This window comes from Andrena cerasifolii, chromosome 1 (assembly GCF_050908995.1).
Source record: "Andrena cerasifolii isolate SP2316 chromosome 1, iyAndCera1_principal, whole genome shotgun sequence".
NCBI classification, from domain to species: Eukaryota; Metazoa; Arthropoda; class Insecta; order Hymenoptera; family Andrenidae; genus Andrena; species Andrena cerasifolii.
Genome location: NC_135118.1, coordinates 1,464,597 through 1,488,928, shown reverse-complemented (window position 1 = coordinate 1,488,928; position 24,332 = coordinate 1,464,597). Strand labels below are relative to the sequence as shown.

At 44.6% G+C, this 24,332-nt stretch overlaps 2 protein-coding genes and 1 long non-coding RNA gene across 4 annotated transcripts in view; 2 read left to right on the top strand and 1 right to left on the bottom strand.

Moving 5' to 3' along the window:
* The window catches only part of LOC143374872 (uncharacterized), a 617,708-nt gene that overhangs the window by 141,112 nt on the left and 452,264 nt on the right, over window positions 1–24,332 (top strand). The window lies entirely within an intron of this gene.
* Window positions 1,648–3,366, top strand: LOC143370380 (uncharacterized). The gene has a single exon (XM_076815425.1). The coding sequence runs from the start codon at window positions 1,684–1,686 to the stop codon at window positions 3,364–3,366; it is 1,683 nt and encodes a 560-aa protein (XP_076671540.1). The 5' UTR covers window positions 1,648–1,683.
* LOC143366511 (uncharacterized) lies at window positions 8,236–14,272 on the bottom strand. The gene is made up of 6 exons (XM_076807645.1): window positions 11,695–14,272; window positions 11,285–11,497; window positions 10,429–10,651; window positions 9,915–10,166; window positions 8,994–9,854; window positions 8,236–8,888 (listed from the first exon to the last, which is right to left on the bottom strand). Exons 2-3 carry the CDS (start codon window positions 11,322–11,324, stop codon window positions 10,479–10,481), a joined length of 213 nt encoding a protein of 70 aa, XP_076663760.1. The 5' UTR covers window positions 11,325–11,497; window positions 11,695–14,272; the 3' UTR covers window positions 8,236–8,888; window positions 8,994–9,854; window positions 9,915–10,166; window positions 10,429–10,478.

The following is a 24,332-nucleotide window of genomic DNA, read 5'->3' as shown; positions in this document are numbered from 1 at the left end:
GCAAAACAGCGTTCAAAAGATATCGCAAGCATTGAATCTTATCCCGCAGCAACAATGCGAAGGAGAATCATGCGAGACGGTTGAACTTGTCCAGAATTTCCTTGGGGCGGTGGAGAGCACATAATGCACGTACACGATAATTATCGCATCATTCGTGGCAAAGATACATCTGCGATCAAACATGCAGCCATTTAAGAAATCCATGAGTGAAGAAAACTATGGCCACAAGAAGCTACAACTTGTGGAGGAATTGCACGCTCCAGCTCGAAGACATTTTCCTCGGAGGCGCGTCATAGTGCGTGGATACGACGCACAGTGGGACGGATCGACGTTTAGGTAGGCATTCAGTTCATTTCTTACATATTTCATCATGTAATGATTATAATCTAAGATTACAGGTAATATATTGTATAATAAACACAATAATCATTTTTTTTCTCGTCGCTCTTTTTAATAATGGGACTTCAAGAGTCCCGTCATGTTGATTTCCATATATATACATCCATATATATGGATCGGGACTTATTAATAAATTATTTAGAACATCTTGATTTGTCATTTTTCGGCTGCTCTTTTTGCGTATAATGCGCAGTAGTTTTTAAAATCATTATTTTGGGCGTTCTGGGCTTACTCAGTTAAATATTCTAAAAAAAATTTTAGATTTCCATTTTTAGAAAATGATCAGCTTTTACACATTGGAATAGTTTTAGTTAGTCTTTTTCTTGTAATGAAAAATATAAACACTTATATTCTATTGCCAAATTAAGATTTTTTGTTACCATTTTCGTATTTTTCTAAATTAAAAGAATTGTTCGTATTTGTCCGTAAATTCTAGCACACCTCATAATTCCGGATAGATTCAATTTCACAAAATTCAATTATTCATATCCGACCGCATCCGACCCTTTGAAAAATTGATATTTTTTTGCGCAAACGCAGCTGCAAGTCAGGAGAAATATACTATTTTGCTCCAATTTTTTATTTGCAATAATAATTGTGCAAATTGAATGTTTTTAACTTTAAATTACACTAATTGAGTAATGTTCAAATATAATAATAATGAGTAATATATGTTGGTAGTGAAGCACGCAGAGGTGTGCAACGCGCAAAAGTAGGAATGAAACGCTAGATAAATAAGAATGAATCATGTATGTAATCAGAGAGTGATTGGAATCGAATTTTGGGGAAACAAATAAAAAGGAAGCAAGCAAGTTCTAGTACTGACCCATGACAATCCGCTCCTGAATTTAACAACTGACTATCGTTTGTCAGCCATTAGTTGAAATCCTTTGCATCTATCACGTTGCATTGTTACCAAGTTATAGCTGTGTGACACGTCAGATATATTTCATATCAATGGATACATTTAAAACCAATAGAGATATTTTTCTTCTATTTAAAAGAGATGAAAAAATAGTGATAGACCATACTTTGTTAGTGGAAAGTTGTTTACGTTGTTGTCCTCCGTTGAATGAAAATCAATTAAGAGACTTGCAACACCTACTTCGACTGTTTTGCGTTAAATCTAAAAAGCGTTGGATGGAATCAAGCTACAATAAAAAACGTTTTTTCGAGAAAAACAAAGACTGGTTGGACCGTGAGTACAATTGGCCAAGTTTTGCGTGTAGCAATAATAATAATCCATTATGTTCTAATGACGAATCACGAACATTAGTCAACAAAATGTTCAAAGGATGTTCTGTGCGAACAAAGAAAAGGAGAACTGAATCCTTAAGAAATGAATATACTGTTGAAGAATTGACTTTTGCAACTGAAATGAAATTGAGAGCAGAAGGAAAGGCGAGTATTTGTAAGATTCTTGATTTTTTATTAGAAAACCCCGACAGAATAAAAGATGTCGAAGATTTTTGTAAAAATATAAATAAAAATAAAAACATAAAGTCGCGTGAAATTTCAAAAGAAAAAGGTCTTTCCCTATTCATAACGACAAATTTGTCCAAAAGGCAATATAATTTGTTAAGAGAAACTGGCCTTAAAGAAGGAACGAATATTTATCCGTCCTATTATAAAATTAAGCAAGCAAAAGAAGATTGTTACCCTCCTATAAATTTTATATCAGTTGACGAACAAATGGCAAAAATAAATATACAGGCATTACTTGATCATACATCTTCACGAATTTTGAAGGTTTTGCAAGAACAAACCCCAACTTTGGAACTAAGTAATAAGCAATTAGTATTAATTACTAAATGGGGCTGTGATGGGGCATCTGGGCAGTCCCAATACAAACAAAAAATTATTTCTGGACAAGATTTTGACGACTCTAGTGTATTTATAGCGAGTATTGTACCACTGAAATTGGTAAATGATGAAAATGGAGATGTATTATGGCAAAACAATACACCATCTTCTACCCGTTTCTGTCGACCAATATTTTTCCAATTTATAAAAGAATCTGCAGAAGTCATTTCTAATATAGTTCAAGAAATTCAAAAAGAAATTGGTCTCCTGCAAATTACAAATTTAAATAATGCGATCGGAGTGAAACACCATCTTATTATGACAATGGTAGACGGCAAGGTATGCTCAACAATCTCTGCAACATCGTCGATGAGGTGTTACATTTGTGAAGCTAAGCCGACAGAAATGAATTGTCTTGAGAAAGTGGTTTGTAAGCCTATTAAAGAGGATTTGTTAAACTTCGGGATGAGTTCACTTCATGCATGGATTCGATGTATGGAATGCCTCTTGCACATTGCCTACCGATTAGATTTCAAAACGTGGAGTGCTTCGACACCCCAAAGAAAAATATTAATGAAAGAGAAAAAAGACGAAATTCAAAAAGAATTCAGAAACAGGCTTGGCCTTATTGTAGATATGGTTAAACAGGGATACGGAACATCTAATGATGGTAATACTGCTAGGAGATTTTTTGAAAATCCTGAAATAACCGCCCAAATTACTGGTTTGAATGAGGACCTCATTAAAAAGTTTTCAATTCTTCTCCAAGCCATAGCTTCTGGTTTAGAAATTAATAAACAAAAATTTGGTGAGTTTGCAATGAACTTGGCAAGACAGTACGTTGAATTGTATGGATGGTATTACATGCCTCCAACTGTACATAAAATATTAATTCATGGCCAAGCCATTATCGCACATGCCATTTTACCAATCGGGCAATTAACAGAGGAAGCCCAGGAAGCCCGAAATAAAGATTTTAGGCACTACCGCGAATTACACGCAAGAAAAAGCAGCCGAAAATTAACAAACCAGGATGTTTTAAACAATTTACTAATAAGCTCCGATCCATATATATCAACATCAAGACTTCCATTGATAAGAACAGAGCGGAGAAAACAAATGTGGGCAGAAACATTAGCTTTGCTTGATGATTCAGATACTTAATCAAGTTCTGTATTTTATTTAAGTTTCTGATTAGAGATTTAAATGATTTTTGTATATATTGTACAATATATTATCTGTAATCTTAGATTATCTTATACTATAAAGCAGAAAGTTTATATATTTGTGTGTTTGTCTATCGCCTAAAAATTTTCCAGCGGTAAACTCTGGGGTCACGAAATGTACATCAGCTTATTATGCCTGGCTAATCCAGATGAATGTGTCTATTTTCACAAAAAAATCTTTATTAGAACTTGCTTGCTTCCTTTTTATTTGTTTCCCCAAAATTCGATTCCAATCACTCTCTGATTACATACATGATTCATTCTTATTTATCTAGCGTTTCATTCCTACTTTTGCGCGTTGCACACCTCTGCGTGCTTCACTACCAACATATATTACTCATTATTATTATATTTGAACATTACTCAATTAGTGTAATTTAAAGTTAAAAACATTCAATTTGCACAATTATTATTGCAAATAAAAAATTGGAGCAAAATAGTATATTTCTCCTGACTTGCAGCTGCGTTTGCGCAAAAAAATATCAATTTTTCAAAGGGTCGGATGCGGTCGGATATGAATAATTGAATTTTGTGAAATTGAATCTATCCGGAATTATGAGGTGTGCTTGAATTTACGGACAAATACGAACAATTCTTTTAATTTAGAAAAATACGAAAATGGTAACAAAAAATCTTAATTTGGCAATAGAATATAAGTGTTTATATTTTTCATTACAAGAAAAAGACTAACTAAAACTATTCCAATGTGTAAAAGCTGATCATTTTCTAAAAATGGAAATCTAAAATTTTTTTTAGAATATTTAACTGAGTAAGCCCAGAACGCCCAAAATAATGATTTTAAAAACTACTGCGCATTATACGCAAAAAGAGCAGCCGAAAAATGACAAATCAAGATGTTCTAAATAATTTATTAATAAGTCCCGATCCATATATATGGATGTATATATATGGAAATCAACATGACGGGACTCTTGAAGTCCCATTATTAAAAAGAGCGACGAGAAAAAAAATGATTATTGTGTTTATTATACAATATATTACCTGTAATCTTAGATTATAATCATTACATGATGAAATATGTAAGAAATGAACTGAATGCCTACCTAAACGTCGATCCGTCCCACTGTGCGACGATCTGTGGCAAGCTGACATTGTAGAAATGCGTCCATACTCGCGATTCAACCAGGGTCACCACTACATACTCACCGTCATCGATGTGTTGAGCAAGTATGCATGGGCGTTGCCGCTCAAGACTAAAAGTGGCGCTGAGGTGACTAAAGCGTTTGCAAAGATATTTAGAGATCGATATCCGAAAAATTTGCAAACCGATCAAGGAAAAGAATTTTACAACACCGATGTGCAGAAACTCTTGAAGGAGCATGACATTAATCATTATTCAACGTATTCGGTGATGAAGGCCTCCGTCGTAGAACGTTTCAATCGAACTTTGAAGAACAATATGTGGAAACTGTTTACGCTCAATGGAACCTATAGATGGACCGATTCGCTACCGCGTCTACTTGCAGAGTATAACGCGCGAAAACATAGAACCATCGGAATGCGTCCTTGCGATGTTACCCCTGCGATCGCCGACAAGCTGCTAGCCACAGTATACAGCAACCTAAAGATCGCTGCTCCAGCGAGATTCGAGTTGGGCGAGTTTGTGCGCGTGAGCAAATTTAAAACCATCTTCGATAAAGGCTATACGCCGAATTGGACAACGGAGGTGTTCGAGATAGCCAAAGTACAGACAACTAATCCCGCGACGTATCTGCTCGTCGATTCCTGTGGAAAACCCGTTGCCGGAGGATTCTATGAACACGAGCTGCAACGCGTCGCCGATCCTGATGTGTATCTAGTGGAAAAAGTGCTGCGTAGAAAGGGGGATAAGGTATACGTCAAGTGGTTGGGGTTTGATAAATCACACAATTCTTGGATAAATAAAAATAATGTATTGTAAAATAATAATAATAATAATACATGGTTCAATAAATACAATGTTATACATACAAGTTCAAATTTCTTTTTTTATAATATTTTTATAATGGAATTTTACAACGGAATTTTATAATGTCCCCAGGGCAGAGTGTCGGTAGAATCGGGTACGATATACCGCTTGTCGTCGTATGGACTTAGAGCGATTTTGGATTCTGAAATGGTGTACACTTTATGCAATTTAGACCGTATGCATGATTGCCTGCGAACCATTTCGATCTCCTTTTGCAAACACTGCGCGTAGTCGTCGAAAGTTATCGTTCTGGCTATGACGTTGGTCTTGACGCCTTTCGCTTTTTTCGTATCTTTTTTACCGTCTACGCGAAGTGCATACATTTTCGCTCTAAGACCTACGAATTCGGTCATTATCATCCCATTATTTTCGTCCTTCATCAGCCCCGGAACCTTCTTATTTAAGCGCGGCATATTATATGTATTGTCAGTAGGATAATCGCTTGTGTCGAATCTATCGATATTGCGTTTCACGGACTCGTAGATATCATCGCATCGAATGTGATAGATGAAGCTATCAGTGTCTGTGTATAGAATTTTACATTTTTGACCATATAGTGGAGACATGTACTCGTGATGAAATTCGTACAAACAAATTTTTGATATGTCTAGAATGCACATACCCACATATATCGGTTTGTTGAATTTCACCTCGAGTTTTCGCAATTCAACAGCTATTAAATTTTCCGAAAAAACACTTCTGCTGTGGAAATTCGGTTTCGCGATCATTGCCTCCGCACTATATCGCCCTTCCCAATGTGTTAAAAGTTTTACGTCCACCTGATTTCGCACATTTTCCATAGTTTTACCGAATACTGCGTTGTTCATCAATTTGTACAAATTTTTTTTCAAAGTCGTTTGTCGCGCATGTTCTAAACCGTGTATTGAGTTCGATGTAATCGCGGAGCCAGGGAGATTGAGCGAATTGAAGCGCGCGGTGTATCTTTGTAATACGAAGACCGTGACTCGTGCACTGCTGCAGGTTGCGATAATGGATAACGTAACGCTGCTTATCGTATACCGTCGCGAGTAACTTGTCCTGTCTGCTGCCAGGTGGTTTGGCACGCGTCGGGCAGAACGGCAAGTAAGCATGAGCACCGTGCAGACGTTGCGGGTATTCCAGATCTATCTCGAGAATGTATCCCGTGGGCGAATCGACAGCGATCGAAGACACGTCAAAATTTGCGACATCTTCGACCCATTGAAATTTGGCGTATGGTAGGGGCTGGCACATTGCCCATCCGTACAAGTTGTTCACGTCAAAGTACATCAAGTACGATGACTGTTCCGATGGGTTGTAAGATGACATGTACTTGTAATTGGCGTGTGCGTATCTTCCGGAACATTGGCTTAAACCGCCACGTATACCGCGTTCGATAAACATGACCATATCAATGTCTGTGAGCAATTCGAATGTAATTTTGGTATGTTTTAGCATGGCATCCCACGTAAAGCCAGGTAAAGTATAATAATGCGCTGAATCTAATCCGTAACTCTTGATACAACTTTCGCGAAAACTTTCAAAAATATCTGCCAATAACAAGACATCTGTTTTCAAATACAAGTCGCTGTATTCGCCCAAAGTTCTAATCCTGAAACGCTGCCAGACAATCTCGGCGTGCGCGTAATCGCTCTTGGATACAGTCTCACCCGTTAACGAACTGTAGAATGACTCGCGCGGTGGTAAGCATGGATCCTGCAGCTTGTTCGCGCAATCAAGGTATTCGTATGGAAATACACCCTTTCGCGTCAATAAATTGAAATCTTCGATGGATAATGTTTCAAATTCGGATCGTAAAATTTTTAATTTATCCGCGCTAAGAAAAGATGCTAATTTGTCGAGACTGGTATTGAGAAATTTGTACGAATCGATGAATCGCAATTTAATACATTTTCGCGAGTCTGAGTCAGCCGTATCTTCAACATTTTTTGTGAATGAAATGTACTTTTCTTTCGTTATGGGTAATACGTCAATGCTGCCTTCGAAAGCGGTAGCTATTTCCTCGATAATGAAATGCGAATCGTAGCCGGATAAATTATGGAAAACTATGGGGATGTAAAACGCATTTTTATAATTTAAATTGCACTCCGAATGTGCTGGGCCTCTAAAGCGTCCGGATAGATGGCAATGATCGCGAACTCGTACATCTTCAGCCTTGAATGGTTCTTCGCAAATATGACAGTGTGTTGCATCGCGAAATGTCGCCCATTGTTCGGGAGTTAAATCAAGCATGGGAACTGTACAAGAAATCCTGCCTGCTCGCGCCATCTCCCCGAACCGATAGTAATTAGGCGATCAGTGGCTCGGCCCACTGACTCATGTGGAGCAGCGATCACTGCCCCTTCCCTCGAATCGCGATCGATGGAAGGGGAAGGCTATTCCTTCCAGGAAATCGACGCCGGTTTCCTGGATCGCGCTCCGTTAGTCGCTCTGCTTTAGTTCATACGCTACGCACTCTTTTTGCTTTTCGCACCTTTGCTTAATTAAGATACGTTTTGCTTGTAACTAGCTGTGTTGCTTACTTGCTTGAGCTCCTATTTGCTGCAACCCATCTAAATTCAACCATTGCTATATTTTATTGTATATAGTGTGTAGTTTATTGAAACCGTGTACATAATTGTATAAATATATTCGTGAACGTTTTTATAAAACTCTCGTGCTAAAATAATAGACTAGGATATTCGCAGTGCCGTCTTAACCCAAACCGTTTCTTGTGCCGCTCCTCTGCTAAGCTTTCTAACATTTTTGGTCCTTCGAGCCGGAGACGGTGCCTGTGAAACAGTTCGCGAACGTTCGGAAGTGCGGCCCAACCGTCGCGCGTGACCTCCAACCTGCAAAACAGTGCGACATAATACAAAGAGTCAGCGTGACCTTAACGGCCGAATCCCGGTAGCCTTTCAAATCCTAAGAACAATGGAGCAAATAATCGAGAGTCAAAACGAGCTTTCGGGCAAAATCGCGCGTGCCTACGAAAACTTAAAGAAGCTAGGCGCGGCTAGAATCACTCCGGGAGCCGTTGAATCGCGTTTGGGGATGCTACGGAGAAACTGGGAGAAATTTGACCAGCAACATGATCAACTACTTGCACTGCCTGCACCAGAGAAAAGAGAGGCACCTTACTTTCGAGAAGACCGCTACGATGTGACTGAGGAGCTGTTTCTTGTCCAGGAAGCCCTGTTCGTCGACAGGCAACAGTCATTTGCCGCGGATCATAACGAGTCGGGAATGTCTAGCAACGGTTCGTCCGCGGCCGTACATTCCAAAGCCTCCTTACCTCGACTGCCTCTACCAGAGTTTGATGGGAGTTACGGATCTTGGCCAGGGTTTCGGGATCTCTTCCGATCCCTCGTTATCCGCGACGGAAGTCTTTCGGACGTAGAACGTCTACACTACCTTCGGGGTTGCATCAAGGGCGACGCTCTCCTGGCCCTTAGACATCTCCCTGTGAGAGCTGCGACCTTCGCCCGCGCTTGGGATCTGTTACAGGATCACTACGAGAACGAAAGACTGCTGGTACAAGCACAAATGGAAACATTATTTGGATTGCAGCCGCTCACTCGTGAGTCGGCCACGGAGTTCAAGACTTTTTATTTCACCTTTTGCGACTGCGTGGAGGCCCTTGCTGCGATGGAACGTCCGTTTGATTGCTCAGGAGACTGGCTGGTCTACTTGTTGGTAGAGAAGCTGGACCAGCAGTCGCGAAGAGAATGGGAAACCCAGCTCGGCGCCCAGGCTACTCCGCCGACTTTCGCTGAACTCAAGGCGTTTATTAAAAATCGCATCACCACCGTCGGAGCGCTGGAGGGAGGCAAAGCCAAATGCCAAGCTGAAGGACGCACGACTAAAGCTGCCGGGAGCCAGAGGTCAGCCAAGGTGTTGCAGGTCACCAAGACCAACCGCTCCCAAGATTCGTGCGGGTTATGTGGAGCCAATCACTTCGTACTCTTCTGTGACCTTTATAAATCGAAGACGGTGCGTGAACGTCGTGAAGCGTTACTGACGGCTAAATTGTGCTATAATTGCCTCGGACGTCATCAAGTGAAGGACTGCGGTTCGGAGAAACGGTGCCAGCTGTGCAACGGGAAGCACCACACTACCATACACGAAGACAGCACGAACTCCAGTGAAGTCATAGAGGCTACCACTAATACCTCTTGCTGCTCGGCGAACTCCTTGTCTGCCGTGCTGCTGGCCACGGCTCGCTTGAGAGTGCTGCAACCCGACGGAGGCTCCAGAATCGTGCGTGCCCTCATTGACCAAGGTAGCGAAGTGTCACTGCTCACCGAGGCACTGGCTCAGCAGCTGCGCCTTCCACGGAGGCCAGCTAACATACGTCTTGTCGGTGTCGGTAACCATTCCCCTGAACGAATCCGTGGCAAAGTACAGCTGGAATTCACCGCTCACTTTAATTCTACGACGCGACACGTGATAGCCGCCTTGGTCTTGCCAAAGATAACCTCTTATCAGCCACGACTAGACGGCCGAACAACCAAGTGGTCTCATCTGGGTGAGCTTACTTTAGCTGACCCCAGTTTTGAATCCGAAGGGCCGATTGAAATGCTGTTGGGTGCCGATGCCCTTGCCCTCGTACTGCTTCACGGTATGGTCAAGGGTCGTACCGGAGAGCCCATAGCTCAGAACACCACACTGGGTTGGATTGTGTCCGGACCAGTGACGTCAGAAACGGGGCGTGAGTTAGCTGACAGCCGCGAGTACTCGTCCCTTCCATGCACCACTGCCGAGGAACTCCTCCCCCTGGTGCGTCGTTTCTGGGAACAAGAAGAAATCGTGGTATCAAACACTTATACCACTGAAGAGCAAGCCTGCGAAGACCACTTCCGGTCGACCCACCAGCGGTTGCCCTCGGGCCGCTACATGGTCCGACTGCCACTTCGCGACCTGTGGGAACTCGGCGAGTCACGTCACGGAGCCCTACGTATGTTACAGAAGATGGAAACCAAATTCATCAAGGAACCAGCATTCGCTCAGGCCTACCAGGACTTCATGCGTGAGTATAACCAACTTACTCACATGTCTCAAGTGCGTGATCCTATCTCAGAACCCTCCTACTACCTACCTCATCACGGAGTCCTGAAGGAGAGCAGCACCACCACCAAGCTGCGAGTGGTATTCAACGGGTCGCACGTAACGACGTCGGGGCAATCATTGAACGACGCGCTGATGGTGGGGCCGAACCTGCTGCCGAGTCTCCACCAACTATTACTCCGCTGGCGTCTCTTCCGTGTCTGTCTCACTGCCGACATAGAGAAAATGTATCGTCAGATCTTACTCCATCCTGACGATCGCGGCTACCAAAAAATCCTATGGAGGGATCTCGAAGACAGTGCCATAAAGGACTACGAGCTCAACACAGTCACTTATGGTCTAGCCTGCGCCCCCTATCTTGCCATCCGCACGCTACGCCAACTCGCAGCAGACGAGCAGTCACGTTATCCTCGAGCAGCGGCCATCCTGCAACGCGACGTTTATATGGACGATGTCGTGACCGGTGCCGACTCGACACAGGAAGCCCTTGAGCTACAGCTCGAACTATGCCAACTCTGTAAGGCGGGCGGATTCAATCTACGGAAATGGGCCTCCAATGAGCCCACTCTGATGGACAAATTACCTACCGGTGACACCATTCCGGAGTGCAAATGGCAGAACGGCGAAATACACACAGCATTGGGAGTCCACTGGAGCTTGACTGACGACTGCTTCAGGGTCCAAGTACCTCCTACAGCAACTGACATCCGTGTCACTCGACGCTCTGTCCTATCTTCAATTGCTAGGATATTTGACCCGCTGGGATTAGTTTCTCCGGTTACTATTAACGCCAAAATATTCATGCAGTCTCTCTGGCTACTACAATTAGACTGGGACTCACCCTTGCCGATTACTGATGCCGACTCCTGGAGGCAGTTCATCGAAGAGCTGCCTGACCTCAACCGTATCGCCGTCCCACGCTGGCTTGGAGTACAGCAATCACCTCAGCTACTGGAGATCCATGGCTTCGCAGACGCTTCGGAGCGAGCCTACGCAGCAGTGGTGTACCTCCGAGTCGTTAACCGCGAAGACATAGCCGACACCCACTTAATCACTGCCAAAACCAAGGTGGCACCTTTGAAACGAGTCTCGCTGCCACGGTTAGAACTCTGCGCTGCCGTCCTGCTGACCAGGCTAGTGTCTATCACTTATGAGAGTTTGGGCTTGAGCGGAAAACCCATTCATTTATGGAGCGACTCCACCATCACACTAGCCTGGATACAAGGACACCCTTCCCGCTGGAAGACTTACGTGGCTAATAGGGTGTCTGAAATTCAACGCACGCTGCCTGACGCACACTGGAGCCACGTTCCCAGTCAGGACAACCCTGCTGACTGCGCCTCCCGAGGTCTATCTCCCAGCCAGCTACCTGGATTCGCTCTGTGGTGGACGGGACCTGCCTGGCTGACCACGCCGGGGAGCTGGTGCAACGTGCAACCGTCTCCACTGCTCATGACGGACCTGGAGGCCCGCACCCACACCACCGCAACGTCGGGTGAACCTGCACCGGGGGAAAACTTGTTGTTAAGATTCTCATCCGTTCACTTATTATTTAGAGTCACTGCCTGGTGCTTGCGGTGGCTGTCACGGAAACCAACCGGTACGAGAGGATGCCGTCTGACCCCAGCCGAAATAGAAGCCGCCCGGATACGGTGGCTACGTATCATTCAACTGCAGGACTTCACACCTGAAATACAGCAGCTAGAGGCAGGCCGTCCACTACCTAACCGAAGCCGGCTCCTACGAATGAACCCGTACTTGGACGAGCAAGGCCTTCTCCGTGTCGGAGGGCGTCTGCGCCATTCTAGCCTGGCACAGGACGCCCAACACCAGGTGCTGCTACCACGCGACAATCGGTTGACTGAACTGCTGGTGGCCGAGGCTCACCGTCGAACACTGCACGGTGGGACACAGCTCACATTGGCCACGCTACGCCAGAGATATTGGATTCCTCAGGGGCGACAGCGCGTCAAGGCCCTTCTCCATCGCTGCCCCACCTGCCTACGTTGGCGAGCTGCAACAGGGAACCAACTGATGGGTGATTTGCCGGCTACTCGGGTGACACCAGCTCGCCCCTTTCTGCACGTGGGGTTGGACTACGCTGGACCTTTAACTCTGCTGATGTGTCGAGGCAGAGGTCAACGCACATATAAGGGCTACGTGGCGTTGTTCGTATGCCTTAGTACTTGCGCGGTTCATTTAGAGCTCGTTTCTGATTGTAGCACAGAGGCCTTTCTCGCTGCCTTGCGGCGATTCACGTCCCGTCGAGGACTCTGCGCCGTGATTCAGAGTGACCGAGGGACCAATTTCATAGGGGCCGCCCGAGAGCTTCGTGACATGTTGGTCCACCTCGACAACGGACACGACCTCATCAGTTCGACTCTACTGAAGGATGGTATTGAGTGGAGGTTTAACCCCCCGGCTGCCCCGCATTTCGGAGGGCTATGGGAAGCGGCCGTCAAATCCACCAAATACCACCTACGGAGGGTCATCGGAGAACAACACCTCACCTATGAAGAACTTTCGACACTGCTTCATCAAATTGAGGCCTGTCTGAACTCTAGACCACTGCAAGCTATGTCCGACGATCCTGGAGACTTGCGCACGCTGACACCAGGGCATTTTTTGATCGGCGAGGCACTGCTCAGTCTGCCCGATCCAGACGTCGATAACGTCCCATCGAATCGGCTTTCAAGGTGGCACCTACTACAACAAATGCGGTTGCAGTTCTGGCGACGTTGGTCCAGGGAATACTTACAGTCTCTTCAGGCACGCAACAAATGGGCCCAACAGCATCCACAGCCTCAAATCGGTGATCTGTGCCTCGTCAAAAATGAGCTAACTTCACCTGCCCAGTGGCCACTTGCTCGGGTCACTAAACTCCACACGGGCGCGGATGGATTAACACGCGTCGTCACTGTTAAAACTACGCGTTCCGAATTTGTACGACCCATTCAAAAATTGGTATTTCTCCCATCTGCACAGGTCCCGGAACCAATACAATCTTGATCGCTTCTCAGCCTCCATCTGCGTTGCCAGGCACCTCCACCTGAGTTCAGTGGCGCCACCGTCTCTCGATCTGACCACACCTAATCGACCAGGCCATCGATTGTTCGGGAATTTATTCATCGTTCGCTGAATGCCGGGGAGAAAATGTACAAGAAATCCTGCCTGCTCGCGCCATCTCCCCGAACCGATAGTAATTAGGCGATCAGTGGCTCGGCCCACTGACTCATGTGGAGCAGCGATCACTGCCCCTTCCCTCGAATCGCGATCGATGGAAGGGGAAGGCTATTCCTTCCAGGAAATCGACGCCGGTTTCCTGGATCGCGCTCCGTTAGTCGCTCTGCTTTAGTTCATACGCTACGCACTCTTTTTGCTTTTCGCACCTTTGCTTAATTAAGATACGTTTTGCTTGTAACTAGCTGTGTTGCTTACTTGCTTGAGCTCCTATTTGCTGCAACCCATCTAAATTCAACCATTGCTATATTTTATTGTATATAGTGTGTAGTTTATTGAAACCGTGTACATAATTGTATAAATATATTCGTGAACGTTTTTATAAAACTCTCGTGCTAAAATAATAGACTAGGATATTCGCAGTGCCGTCTTAACCCAAACCGTTTCTTGTGCCGCTCCTCTGCTAAGCTTTCTAACAGGAACATTGTTGGTCAGAATGGGTTTGGCGAAGTTTGCAAAATTTTCCAGTTCGTTGACGAACCATGAAACACAATCCGCGTCGCGGCGACATCGATACGTCGACAGTGATGTATCGTACGAGCAATGCATATAATATGCAATGCTGTGCACTTTATGGTGTTGATACGCGCGCAATATACTATCCATTTCACCCATTCGGTGATTGTCCTCTGTTTTTTCAATGATGCACTCAAGATCGGCGTACACCACGAAGGGGAGCCGCTCCTTCATACAGTGGTTGCTGAATTTGAACAGATTGTTTCCTACGCTGGGCAACAGGATGGCGCAATCATTCATTTGCCCGCAGTCCAGCGAATGGGCCTCCAACTTCTCGGCAGATCCAAAGTAGTGCATGCATCTGCAAAAAATCAAAAATTTTTTTATTTAATTTTTTTCAACGATATTTTTCAACGTTTCATAAGTTTATGTACATACCGATCGCAGATGAATTTTTTTTCTCTGTGCCTGCTCAACTGCATGCTCACCAGTCGGGATAAGTCCTTGATCAGCACAAAGTGCCCTACATCGCCGTGCTCATGATTCGGCGTGTAGAGCAGATTGGCGTGTCGATCCCTCTTTTGGCTGGTGAGACGCAGCGGAAAGACCGTCGATCCTTTCTCCATCCCGAAGGTGTACACGTTGACGGAGATGCCGTTCTGCCGCTCAAACTTCCCAAGCTGCTCTAGGGACATTGGAAACTCAATGTCTTGGAGATTTAGCACCAATGTATAATGTGGATATGAACTTGGTGGATGAGGGTTTCTTTCGGCGGGATGGAGAGCTGCGACCACTGCCCGCGCGAAGCAGGCGTTATCCTCGGATCGCACGCTAATTGTCGCTTTCTTCATCAATATTTCCCGTGGCAACTTGAAGTGGCACCCTGCGCGCAGCGGATTGTACTTATTAACGTTGACGGTTAGGTTGAGAATCCTCATCAATGCCCATCCACTATCGCGTTCCTGAAACTCTTCCAACGATGCCAGGGTGGGTTCGATAACGCATCGTTGGTACCACTCCTGTAGATCACATGTACCGAAGAGTTCGCAGTTCCGGGTATTGATGCTTTTGCAAGCATGTTTGTCCCCCGCCACAAATTCGCCGTTGAACACAGTGTTCACTTTGAGGTTCTGATGTTTCCTCAAGGCGCCTCGTACATACTCCAGCACAATGGTCCCCGCATCCTCGAGGAAGTTGCGCGGCTCGATATAGTTCGAATTTAACACTGCACCAGTTAATACGCGGGTATCGAACGCAGTGCCTATTTCACGCCACAAAAGTCCTGTGCTCGAATGTCCAGCACCTTCATGCACGAAACGTCCGCGCAACGAATATTTTAGTCCTTCGAGATGAGCGATTCGAGCAACCAGCGATTGCTGAACACCGATCGATAATCGCGGGCGTTTCACTCGGCTGTGTTCTTCCAACGATTCGATGCACTCGTTGCACCGTTCTTCCCACGCGAGGTATTCTTCCTGTGAAATCAATCGCGCAGATTGATCCAACAATTGGCGTTCTACTTGCGCGAATTCTCCCATGGTTGTAAATGAAATATGTCTTTTCCTCGCAACACGTTGCAACGATTTGAGGCTTTGTGCAGTTTAGAGTGCGCTTTTTAAGACTGATACCATGGTTTAGTATCTCTGCCTAACTCTTTTGGCGTACCCCCTCCCTCGAATGCACCGCGTGCAAAAACGACGATCCGTCCCAGCATGGTTCTGTGCAGTTTCTACCGATACAGCATAATTCTTTCTATGATTCGCGCGTATGACGAATTAGCGCGCAAAATCATCCGACACAGTTTCTGCTGACGCCGCATAATTCTAAGATTCGGCGCTTTCACAGATATTATATTACATTCAACACGTGTCGAGACTTTTATCCTTGAAGGTGGGGCTCAAATTACATACAATCGCGCGATATGCTGCGATGTTAAGATTGGAAAACATTATGGAAAAATTGGTAGCTTTAAAATAAAATGCTGTGGTGGGGGAGGCAATTGCACCTCTATTTAAGCCGAGCTCTTGGACGCTATTCCATCAATCGCTCAGTAGCCTCAGTGACTTTGACGGAACAGACGGTACTCCGTAAAAAATATAGTGCACATCAAAATGTACAAACACAGCTTAAACGATTCATCCTGCGCAGCCGGCAACGATGGTGGGTTTCCAAATAAATGTGAACAACAGCAGCAACAACTACATCATCATCAACAATCCAATATGAGGTATGTACACGTTACTATACACTTTTCATTTACTTCATTCACTGTAAACGCAAAACGACCGAAGTATCAATTTCATGTACTTGTTTCTTACAGTTCTGGATCCGTATCGCTAAAAACGATGAAAACATCGAAACCATCAATCGTACGGATCCTGAGGCGTGATTATCCACTGACTGCAACAGCTTATAAACGTCTAACTATAGGAATTCGCATTGGTATGGATTTGTGTCACGTTGAGATCGCCATAGCCGACAATAAAGGCAGCGAGTTAAGCTTTTCAATGTCTACGTGGAAGCTCCTGCTACAAAACGAGGTGGACATACTCCTACGATTACGCAGCAACGCAACATCGCCCCAAACTCACATTATAATTGATCATTTACGACTAGAGTTCACGCGTATGCATGATGATCAACTTATTAAAATCACCGATAATCGCGTTGTCATATATATGACTGAAGCCACGATGTGTAAATTATTCGCGTACAATCATTGCATTGAACATATGTATACGTGGCTAACTGAAAATATGTACTCTGTAAGCAGTAAATATGCCACTTTCGTAGACGTTCTACGTAGCGCTACCGCGCCAACAGATTATGTAAAATTAATTTCTGAAAGCGAACACTTCGAACAGCATTGATTGATTGATTGTGAATTGTTAGCATGTGCAATCAATCATATTGTGCATGATGCTCGTAGTAAAAAATGTTAAATTATATTCTTTTATGATTTGTACCATTTCATTCATCCATCATTCTCCCCGTCATCTAATTTTAAGATTCCGCGTTTCTGTGTTACATTTCATTCTTCGCGCCGCCAAGTGACATCACCCTGCACGGCTGCTCCAGAGGAGTCGAATTACGCGAGATCGCGCGATACGCAGCGACGTTAAATCGGAACGCTTTGAAATACTGTTAGCTTTAGAATGCATGCGATTCTATCCCCTATGTAGTGGTGTCTCTTTCCCTCCTAGAATTTTAACTTTAAAGTAATGCTCCGTCTCTTTCCCTCGAAGACGCGGTGTCGAGAAACGCCGATCTTTCCCGACATCGTTCGAAACAATTTCTGATAAAATTTCTCATAAAAATAAATTATTATACGTCGACGTTGTGTGTGTGTGTGTGTGTGTGTGTGTGTGTGTGTGTGTGTGTGTGTGTGTGTGCGCGTGCGTGCGTGCGTGCGTGCGTGCGTGCGTGCGTGTGTGTGTGTGTGTGTGTGTGTGTGTGTGTGTGTGTGTGTGTGTGTGTGTGTGTGTGTGCGTGTCACATATGTGACGCTCCGTTGGTTTCGCTATATGTACCATTCGGAAAAGACTAATGTCAGAGACGGCGTTTGGGGGAGTTGGTTAGGCGGCTGACTCGTACCGCGGAGGTCTTGGGTTCGAGCCCCGTCGCCCCGAGAAGTTTTTTCATTTATATTAATATCATAAAATTAATATTTCCTTCCTTACCGACAGTCTGTTGTACCACGCTCCAGAGTAGCACCTTCCTTACCGACAATCTGTACCACGCTCCAGAGTAGCGCACCGTCACCCCGCGGTTCCTCCTCCTCCTCCTCCTCCTCGATGATACCCCCGCACCGTCACCCCGCGGTTCCTCCTCCTCCTCCTCCTCCTCCTCGATGATACCCCCTACCACTCCGCCATCTCTATGACGTCATCCGCCGCCAGCCCGCCGACAATAAACAAATTTTCAAATTTGAGTTTCAAGGTCATGATCATGACCTTGAAACTCAAATTTGAATTAGAATCCCCCTTGTCTTACTACTTGCGTGGTCGACGGTAGAATCGTGGTGCGTGCGTGGACACGTGGCGGCGTTCTCACAATTTCTCTTCTCACCGGGGTTTTCTGTACATTCACATTGAAAGCACAGTGCTCATTAGACACCTCATACACAACCAACGAGTGCTTTTATAATAAAGGCGCAATCAAATTTTATCTCACAACTGTTGTAACCTCGTACCGAAGAGGTTAACTAAACGGCCGGAGCAGCGCGTCGCGGGCGCGTGATACGGTGCGTTTCGGCGGTAGGTGTAGGACTGGGGGGACGTTGGTCGTTCTGGTCAGTGATGCCAGAACGGTGGGTTTTGTCCCACGGCCGCTACCACCACTCCACGACCAAGCGTACCCCCTCCTAGCGTCCGTACCGCACCACACAAGCATACCCGTCCCTCCATCCGTGTGCCGTACGCGCTGCCTGGCCACCGCTCTCCGGCGAGAATTCGTTTTCCCGACATCGAAGCGCTTGGCGCGCAAGCGAAAAATCAAGACTTCAAATCCCGGTGCGGATATTACTTTTTTTTTTTAATTATTCACTAATTTCTCTTTCTATATTCTCAGCAGACTAAAGGCTTAAAAACTATTAATTTACTAAGCATTTTCGAAGCTTGATTTGCTGCTAAAGTGCGATCCTCTTTTGGCTTGTATCGCACCACTCCAAGGGTAAGTACCCTACCTTCTGTCAGTGTGCCGTACGCGCTGCCTGGCCGGCGCTCTCCGCCGAGAATTCATTTCATCGAGGTTTGAACCTCAATGCAAATTATTTTCTAACTTCTCTCTATATTCACAGTAGAATAAAAACTTGAAAACTGTTAATTTACAAAGAATTTTCGCAGCAGGCTAATGTACGGTGTTGGTCTTCTGCCTTTTGTATACATAATCAGAAATAATTCCTTGAAATGCTACTTACCGTAAAAGCGGAGCGAGCGGCTCGCTTACCTGAAACGGAAATCCCCGATTCTGTAACTGCTCATTGTGACGTGAATTTTAAGGAGTCCATCCTAGAACGGCGCTTATTTTGTAAGTAGCATTTCAAGAAATTATTTCTGTTTATGTATACAAAAGGCAGAAGACTAACACCGTACATTAGCCTGCTGCGAAAATTCTTTGTAAATTAACAGTTTTCAAGTTTTTATTCTACTGAGAATATAGAAAGAGAAGTTAGAAAATAATTTGCATTGAGGTTCAAACCTCGATGAAATGAATTCTCGCCGGAGAGCGGTGGCCAGGCGGCGCGTACGGCACACGGATGGAGGGACGGGTATGCTTGTGTGGTGCGGTACGGACGCTAGGAGGGGGTACGCTTGGTCGTGGAGTGGTGGTAGCGGCCGTGGGACAAAACCCACCGTTCTGGCATCACTGGTTCTGGTGCCCTGGTTGTTATCTCCACCAATGGCCCTGATCGGGAAACCTTGAGTCCGCTCGCCCAGTGGGTAAAACCCGCGGGAGAAACGGAGGTTATAGGATGTTCTCCGGGACAGACTATGTCTGACCCTAAGATTCACGGCGGATATAGACCTGCGTCTAGAGGTCGGCGAGCTTGCCAGCGAGAGCGCGGCTCGGCGCGCAGCCGCCTCGCGGCGGCGTTCGGTAGCGACGGGCCGCGCCAGACGCGCGTGGTGGGGGGAAGATTCGCGTCCCACTGATATTACTCGTTACACTGTGTTGTAGTACATCAGTGTCGAACATAACCTAATCGGCATCCTCACCTCGAATCTCATTCTCACTTTCAAACAATAGCATTACTGTTTCTAACGAAAGTAATACTAGAATTCGAGAATTCGAGGCTTACAATAATCCAAATAAATTAAATAATATACTGCCGCAATTGAGGGCTCGGATGCAATAAGGGGACTATCACTCGAAATTGGGAAAAATTATTGTCTAAACGCTATGAAATATTGAAATATTAAATGTTAAACTGTATTTTAAAAAATATAGTGTTGTAAAAATCATCACGACACACATTTTTTTTCAATTTACAGTTTGTTTATCGAATCATTACTATTCTAGCTAAAAATTATAAACAAAAAATTTTTCATCGTCCAAAATCATTATTTATTTAAACATATATTGCGATAACATAAGTAAATATTAAGGGATCGTTATGAGACTGAAAATATAACTTCAGAAAACTCTAGCGAAACCGTAAAATGTATGAACAAAACCCTTATGTTAACAAATGTAATAATATTTAATTAAAAAGAAATACTGGACATAACCCATGTTTTTCAACGTTCGCCGTTAAAAACTATCCAGGCAATTTTGTAAATTGCAGCGATAAAGTTTTTTCTTAATATACAAGGAAGATTTTCACCAATTTTCGCACCTAACCCAGACTTTCCAACCTTATATAGAGGTGACCAACGGATTTCTGGCGTTCTCTCGATTAAAATTATAACCAAATGTCATGTAAATAGTACTATTTTTAACCCTCGGTTGTCAGACTGACCCGGATTTCGAATTTGCGATCAAATATCTTTGAGGCATCATTGAGAATTATACTACTGGCGCTATATAGTAGTATTTTCATGTATCATCTACAAGTACAGATACATCACGACTGTGTGGAAGCGTCAGTGCGTGTTTGAAAGCCGTCGAAATTTGAGGTTGGGTCAAATTGACCCAGTGTGAAAACTACGTTTGAAGAAGGAGGTGTGACAACCGCGGTTTAAAGAACTTAGCATGAAATTATGCAAATACATAAAAGTTTCATGTAATGTCCTTAATTATGTTTCAAAATACGTCATTCTTGGTGTTATTTTTATTCTGAGCTATTTAATCCGTATATTGCTCTGTCGGTGGGTAGTAAGGACATACGATGACTTCGGACGCACAAGTACCGTACATAAACCGTGACTCTGATGAGGCGCTTTGGCCGATCAACTTGGCTAGTTTTTCGGAAACAACTGGATCCATTAGCCCCGAAATGTACCAAAATTTAATACCTCAGGTTCCCGTTTCCTGCGTGTAGAGAGTTCTATATAGTGTATTTAGTTTTTACTAAAAAGTCGAAATTCACAGTTTGATCTGCAGTTTACGTTAACAAATTTACGCCAAAATGGATTAAAAATTTATAAGAAGAAGGAATAAAAAATTACTACTTTTTAATATATTGTTTAAACAAAGTGACGTATTACGAATTTGATTCCGTGGCTGAATTCGTTATAAAAAATACATCAGTTTCGCCTAACAGATTATTCGCCATGGTGCATATTTTCAGAGATATTGGGGCAAACGTGTTTTTCACCCCCAAATATGGATGCTGCCGATACGTGTCAAATATTGAATGTTTTAATAATTTGTTGGATTGTCGTTTGATTTTATAATAGCTTCGAGCCTTCGATGTTACAGCAGGTTGTATTTTACTCTACTTCTACATATGTAGACCCTTTCAAGTGCTCGAATCCAAGTGGGACCCTGAACGGTGCGCGGCTGAAGTCTGGCCGCGCGAGGCTGTTCGCAAAGCAATCATGATCGAGGTATGCAGTTTCCAGGCTATTCACTCCGCGAGGCGTGCCTCGCGAGGAATCCTCGCAAAGTCGATACGCACCTTAATACAGAACATATCCCCCCATTAAAAGTTATGCCCAAAATTGAAAATTTGATATCAGCGCTACACACGTTAAAAAGAAAATTCCAAGTTCCTAGTATCTACTATTGCTGCAATATCTTCTTTTTGCATAATTTTATACATATGTGTATACTGAAGAATTGCGCAACAAAATTAAGAAAATTTTGTTTAAAATTTTGGCTTGTGTCTTATTATTAGAATCTATTACAAACAATTTTCTTAAATGCTCTTTACCCGATTGCTATTGCCCGTCTGAAAACAGTGGACGAAAGCCAGACCACGGTGGGAAAACGTCGCGGGCGAAGACAACAAGACTTTCCCCAAACATGCATTTGGCAACACTCAAGGTCAAGTCCCATCTAACATCGACGGAAATTCGGGCCTAACCGAGTTGTAAACATCTGCAACGCAGACGGCCAGGCTAGACCTCAAACATTGCCTGTCGTAATAAATTGTACAGTCCTGTTCCTGTTACAGGGTGTACAAAAATATTAAAAAATATGATTCGGCATTTTGATAGGAACAAATGGCGTGTTGAATTTTTCCTACATTTCTTGGTGTTGGGGGCCACTGTGCATCGTGACAAAAACGGGCTCAGTGCGAAACGAAAATTCTAAGGGCAATCCAGAACGTGGTACGTTCTTTAAGAATTTTAGTCTTTCTCGGCCTGCGTTAATCCGTATATTGCTCTATCGGTTCTCTGACTCGCGAGGCAATAAGGTTATAAACCGCAACCCTGGCGATGTATTCTGACCGATCAGTATGATTAATTTTTGGGGACTCTAGTTGGTACGAAACGTTTTATATTTTATTGGTAGTAGCATATATCCGCATAGGTCCTACGCCGTAGGGACGAAAGGCCGTTTTACCTGTACCTGCAGCTAAATCCGCGCGGACAAACTGGCGCGGAAAGGTACAAGACAATTAGAGGGCAACACAATTATAAAAGCGAAAATAGGAAATGGGTGTAAGTCACGTACTAATGGAAATACAAAATTCTGTATTTCTCATTAGATCTTCATGAAAATGATTGATACCGATGCATTCCTGGTGTTTTCCGATGATACCAAATACGATATAAATCTGGACATTTTTTAAGGAAACTTTATGTTTGAGAATATACTAAATTTAGGTGAAATAAACTGAGATCGATTTGAGTGAGAAATCCGTTAAACTATATTTCCGTGATTCAAGATTGCCGGTTGCGAATTAACGACTGACTAGAGACAAGACAATAGACAGGTGATGAGACCGAGAGGAGAGAGAGAGAGAGCGGGATAGAGGTAGGACAGAGACTAATATAACAGAAATCAGAGGAGCGGGGATTCGAGGTACAAAGATCGACACAGGGAGAGACGGAGAGACATAGAGACGGAGACAGAACGAGGACGAAAGACAGGTCGTGTGCCAGCAATCGGACGTATACATTATCAAATTTAAAACTGAACGTTATTACAATTTCGAACATTTCCGCCCGCCTTGCCATAATCGTCATAGCAATTTTAATCCGGAGTGCTGTCGACCGGGAGCACGCACAGTTTCGTGACCGGACGACGCAAAGACGTTGTTGCGGTCCGAACCGTCGCAACGCGCACAAGCCCGCCCGTACCCGAGTGCAGTTCGGTAATGCGCGCTAGAGGCCACTTTGTCGGTGGATAACGCTCGTCCGCGACAAGCACGCAAGTTCCGATTTTGAGTGATTCCGTCTTGAACTGCCATTTGGAGATGCCTCGCATGCGTTGGAGGCATTCCGACGACCAGCGCTGCCAGAACCGCTCTGTCAGCTGTCGGACGAGTTGCCACCGAGTGAGACGAGAAGGAGTTTCCCCGAGAAGTGATGGTTCAGGAAAAACAGTGATAGGTCCACCAACGAGAAAGTGTCCTGGAGTTAAAGCGTCAATGCCCTCAGGATCATCCTACAGTAAACAGAGCGGCCTGGAATTGAGAACACCTTCAATTTCCGCGAATAGAGTTGAGAACACCTCATACGTGAGAATAACGCTTCCCAGCATGCGACGCAAATGATATTTCGTTAATTTAACCGCCGCTTCTCACTTTCCGCCGAGGTGTGGGGCACCTGGTGGCTAGAAGCGCCACTGATTCCCGAGAAGGGCGAGCTTATCGCGTACAATAGAAAGGTCGCGCGAGGCCGCAGCAAACATGCGCTTGAGCTCCGCATCGGCGCCGATGAAATTTCTTCCGTCGTCGCTCGTAATAGTAACGCTCGCGCCCCTACGACCGATGAACCGACGATACGCCGTGATGAAACCGACTGTCGAATACTCAGTTGCGAGTTCGAGATGGACGGTCAACGTTGAGAAGCAGACGAACACGACGAGAAGCGCTTTATACGTTTTAGCGGCTCGTTCGCGCCACGTCTTTACTACGAACGGTCCCGCATAATGAACGCCAATATTTTGAAATTGCTGGTCCATGAGTTGCTGCGCGGTTCGAGCGCGTTGTCGCGCGCAACGCACGCAGCGAAGAATGTGCGATTTAACAACACTGCAGCCTCGCAGGATCCAGTATTGTCGCCGGAATGTCGCCAGAGTGTGTTGAACACCACCGTGAAATGTGCGCCGATGGAACTCGTCCACAACCAGTCGCGTGA

Bases quoted from the DNA above. Each gene is read 5' to 3' on its own strand.
- LOC143370380 (XM_076815425.1), top strand. From the start codon at position 1,684: ATGTTCAAAGGATGTTCTGTGCGAACAAAGAAAAGGAGAACTGAATCC.
- LOC143366511 (XM_076807645.1), bottom strand. From the start codon at position 11,324: ATGAACTGCCTCCAGGAGTCGGCATCAGTAATCGGCAAGG. The intron at 10,652-11,284 runs GTGAGTCCCAGT...CTATGTCGGCAG, and splicing joins GGCATCAGTAATCGGCAAGG to TGAGACAGACACGGAAGAGA.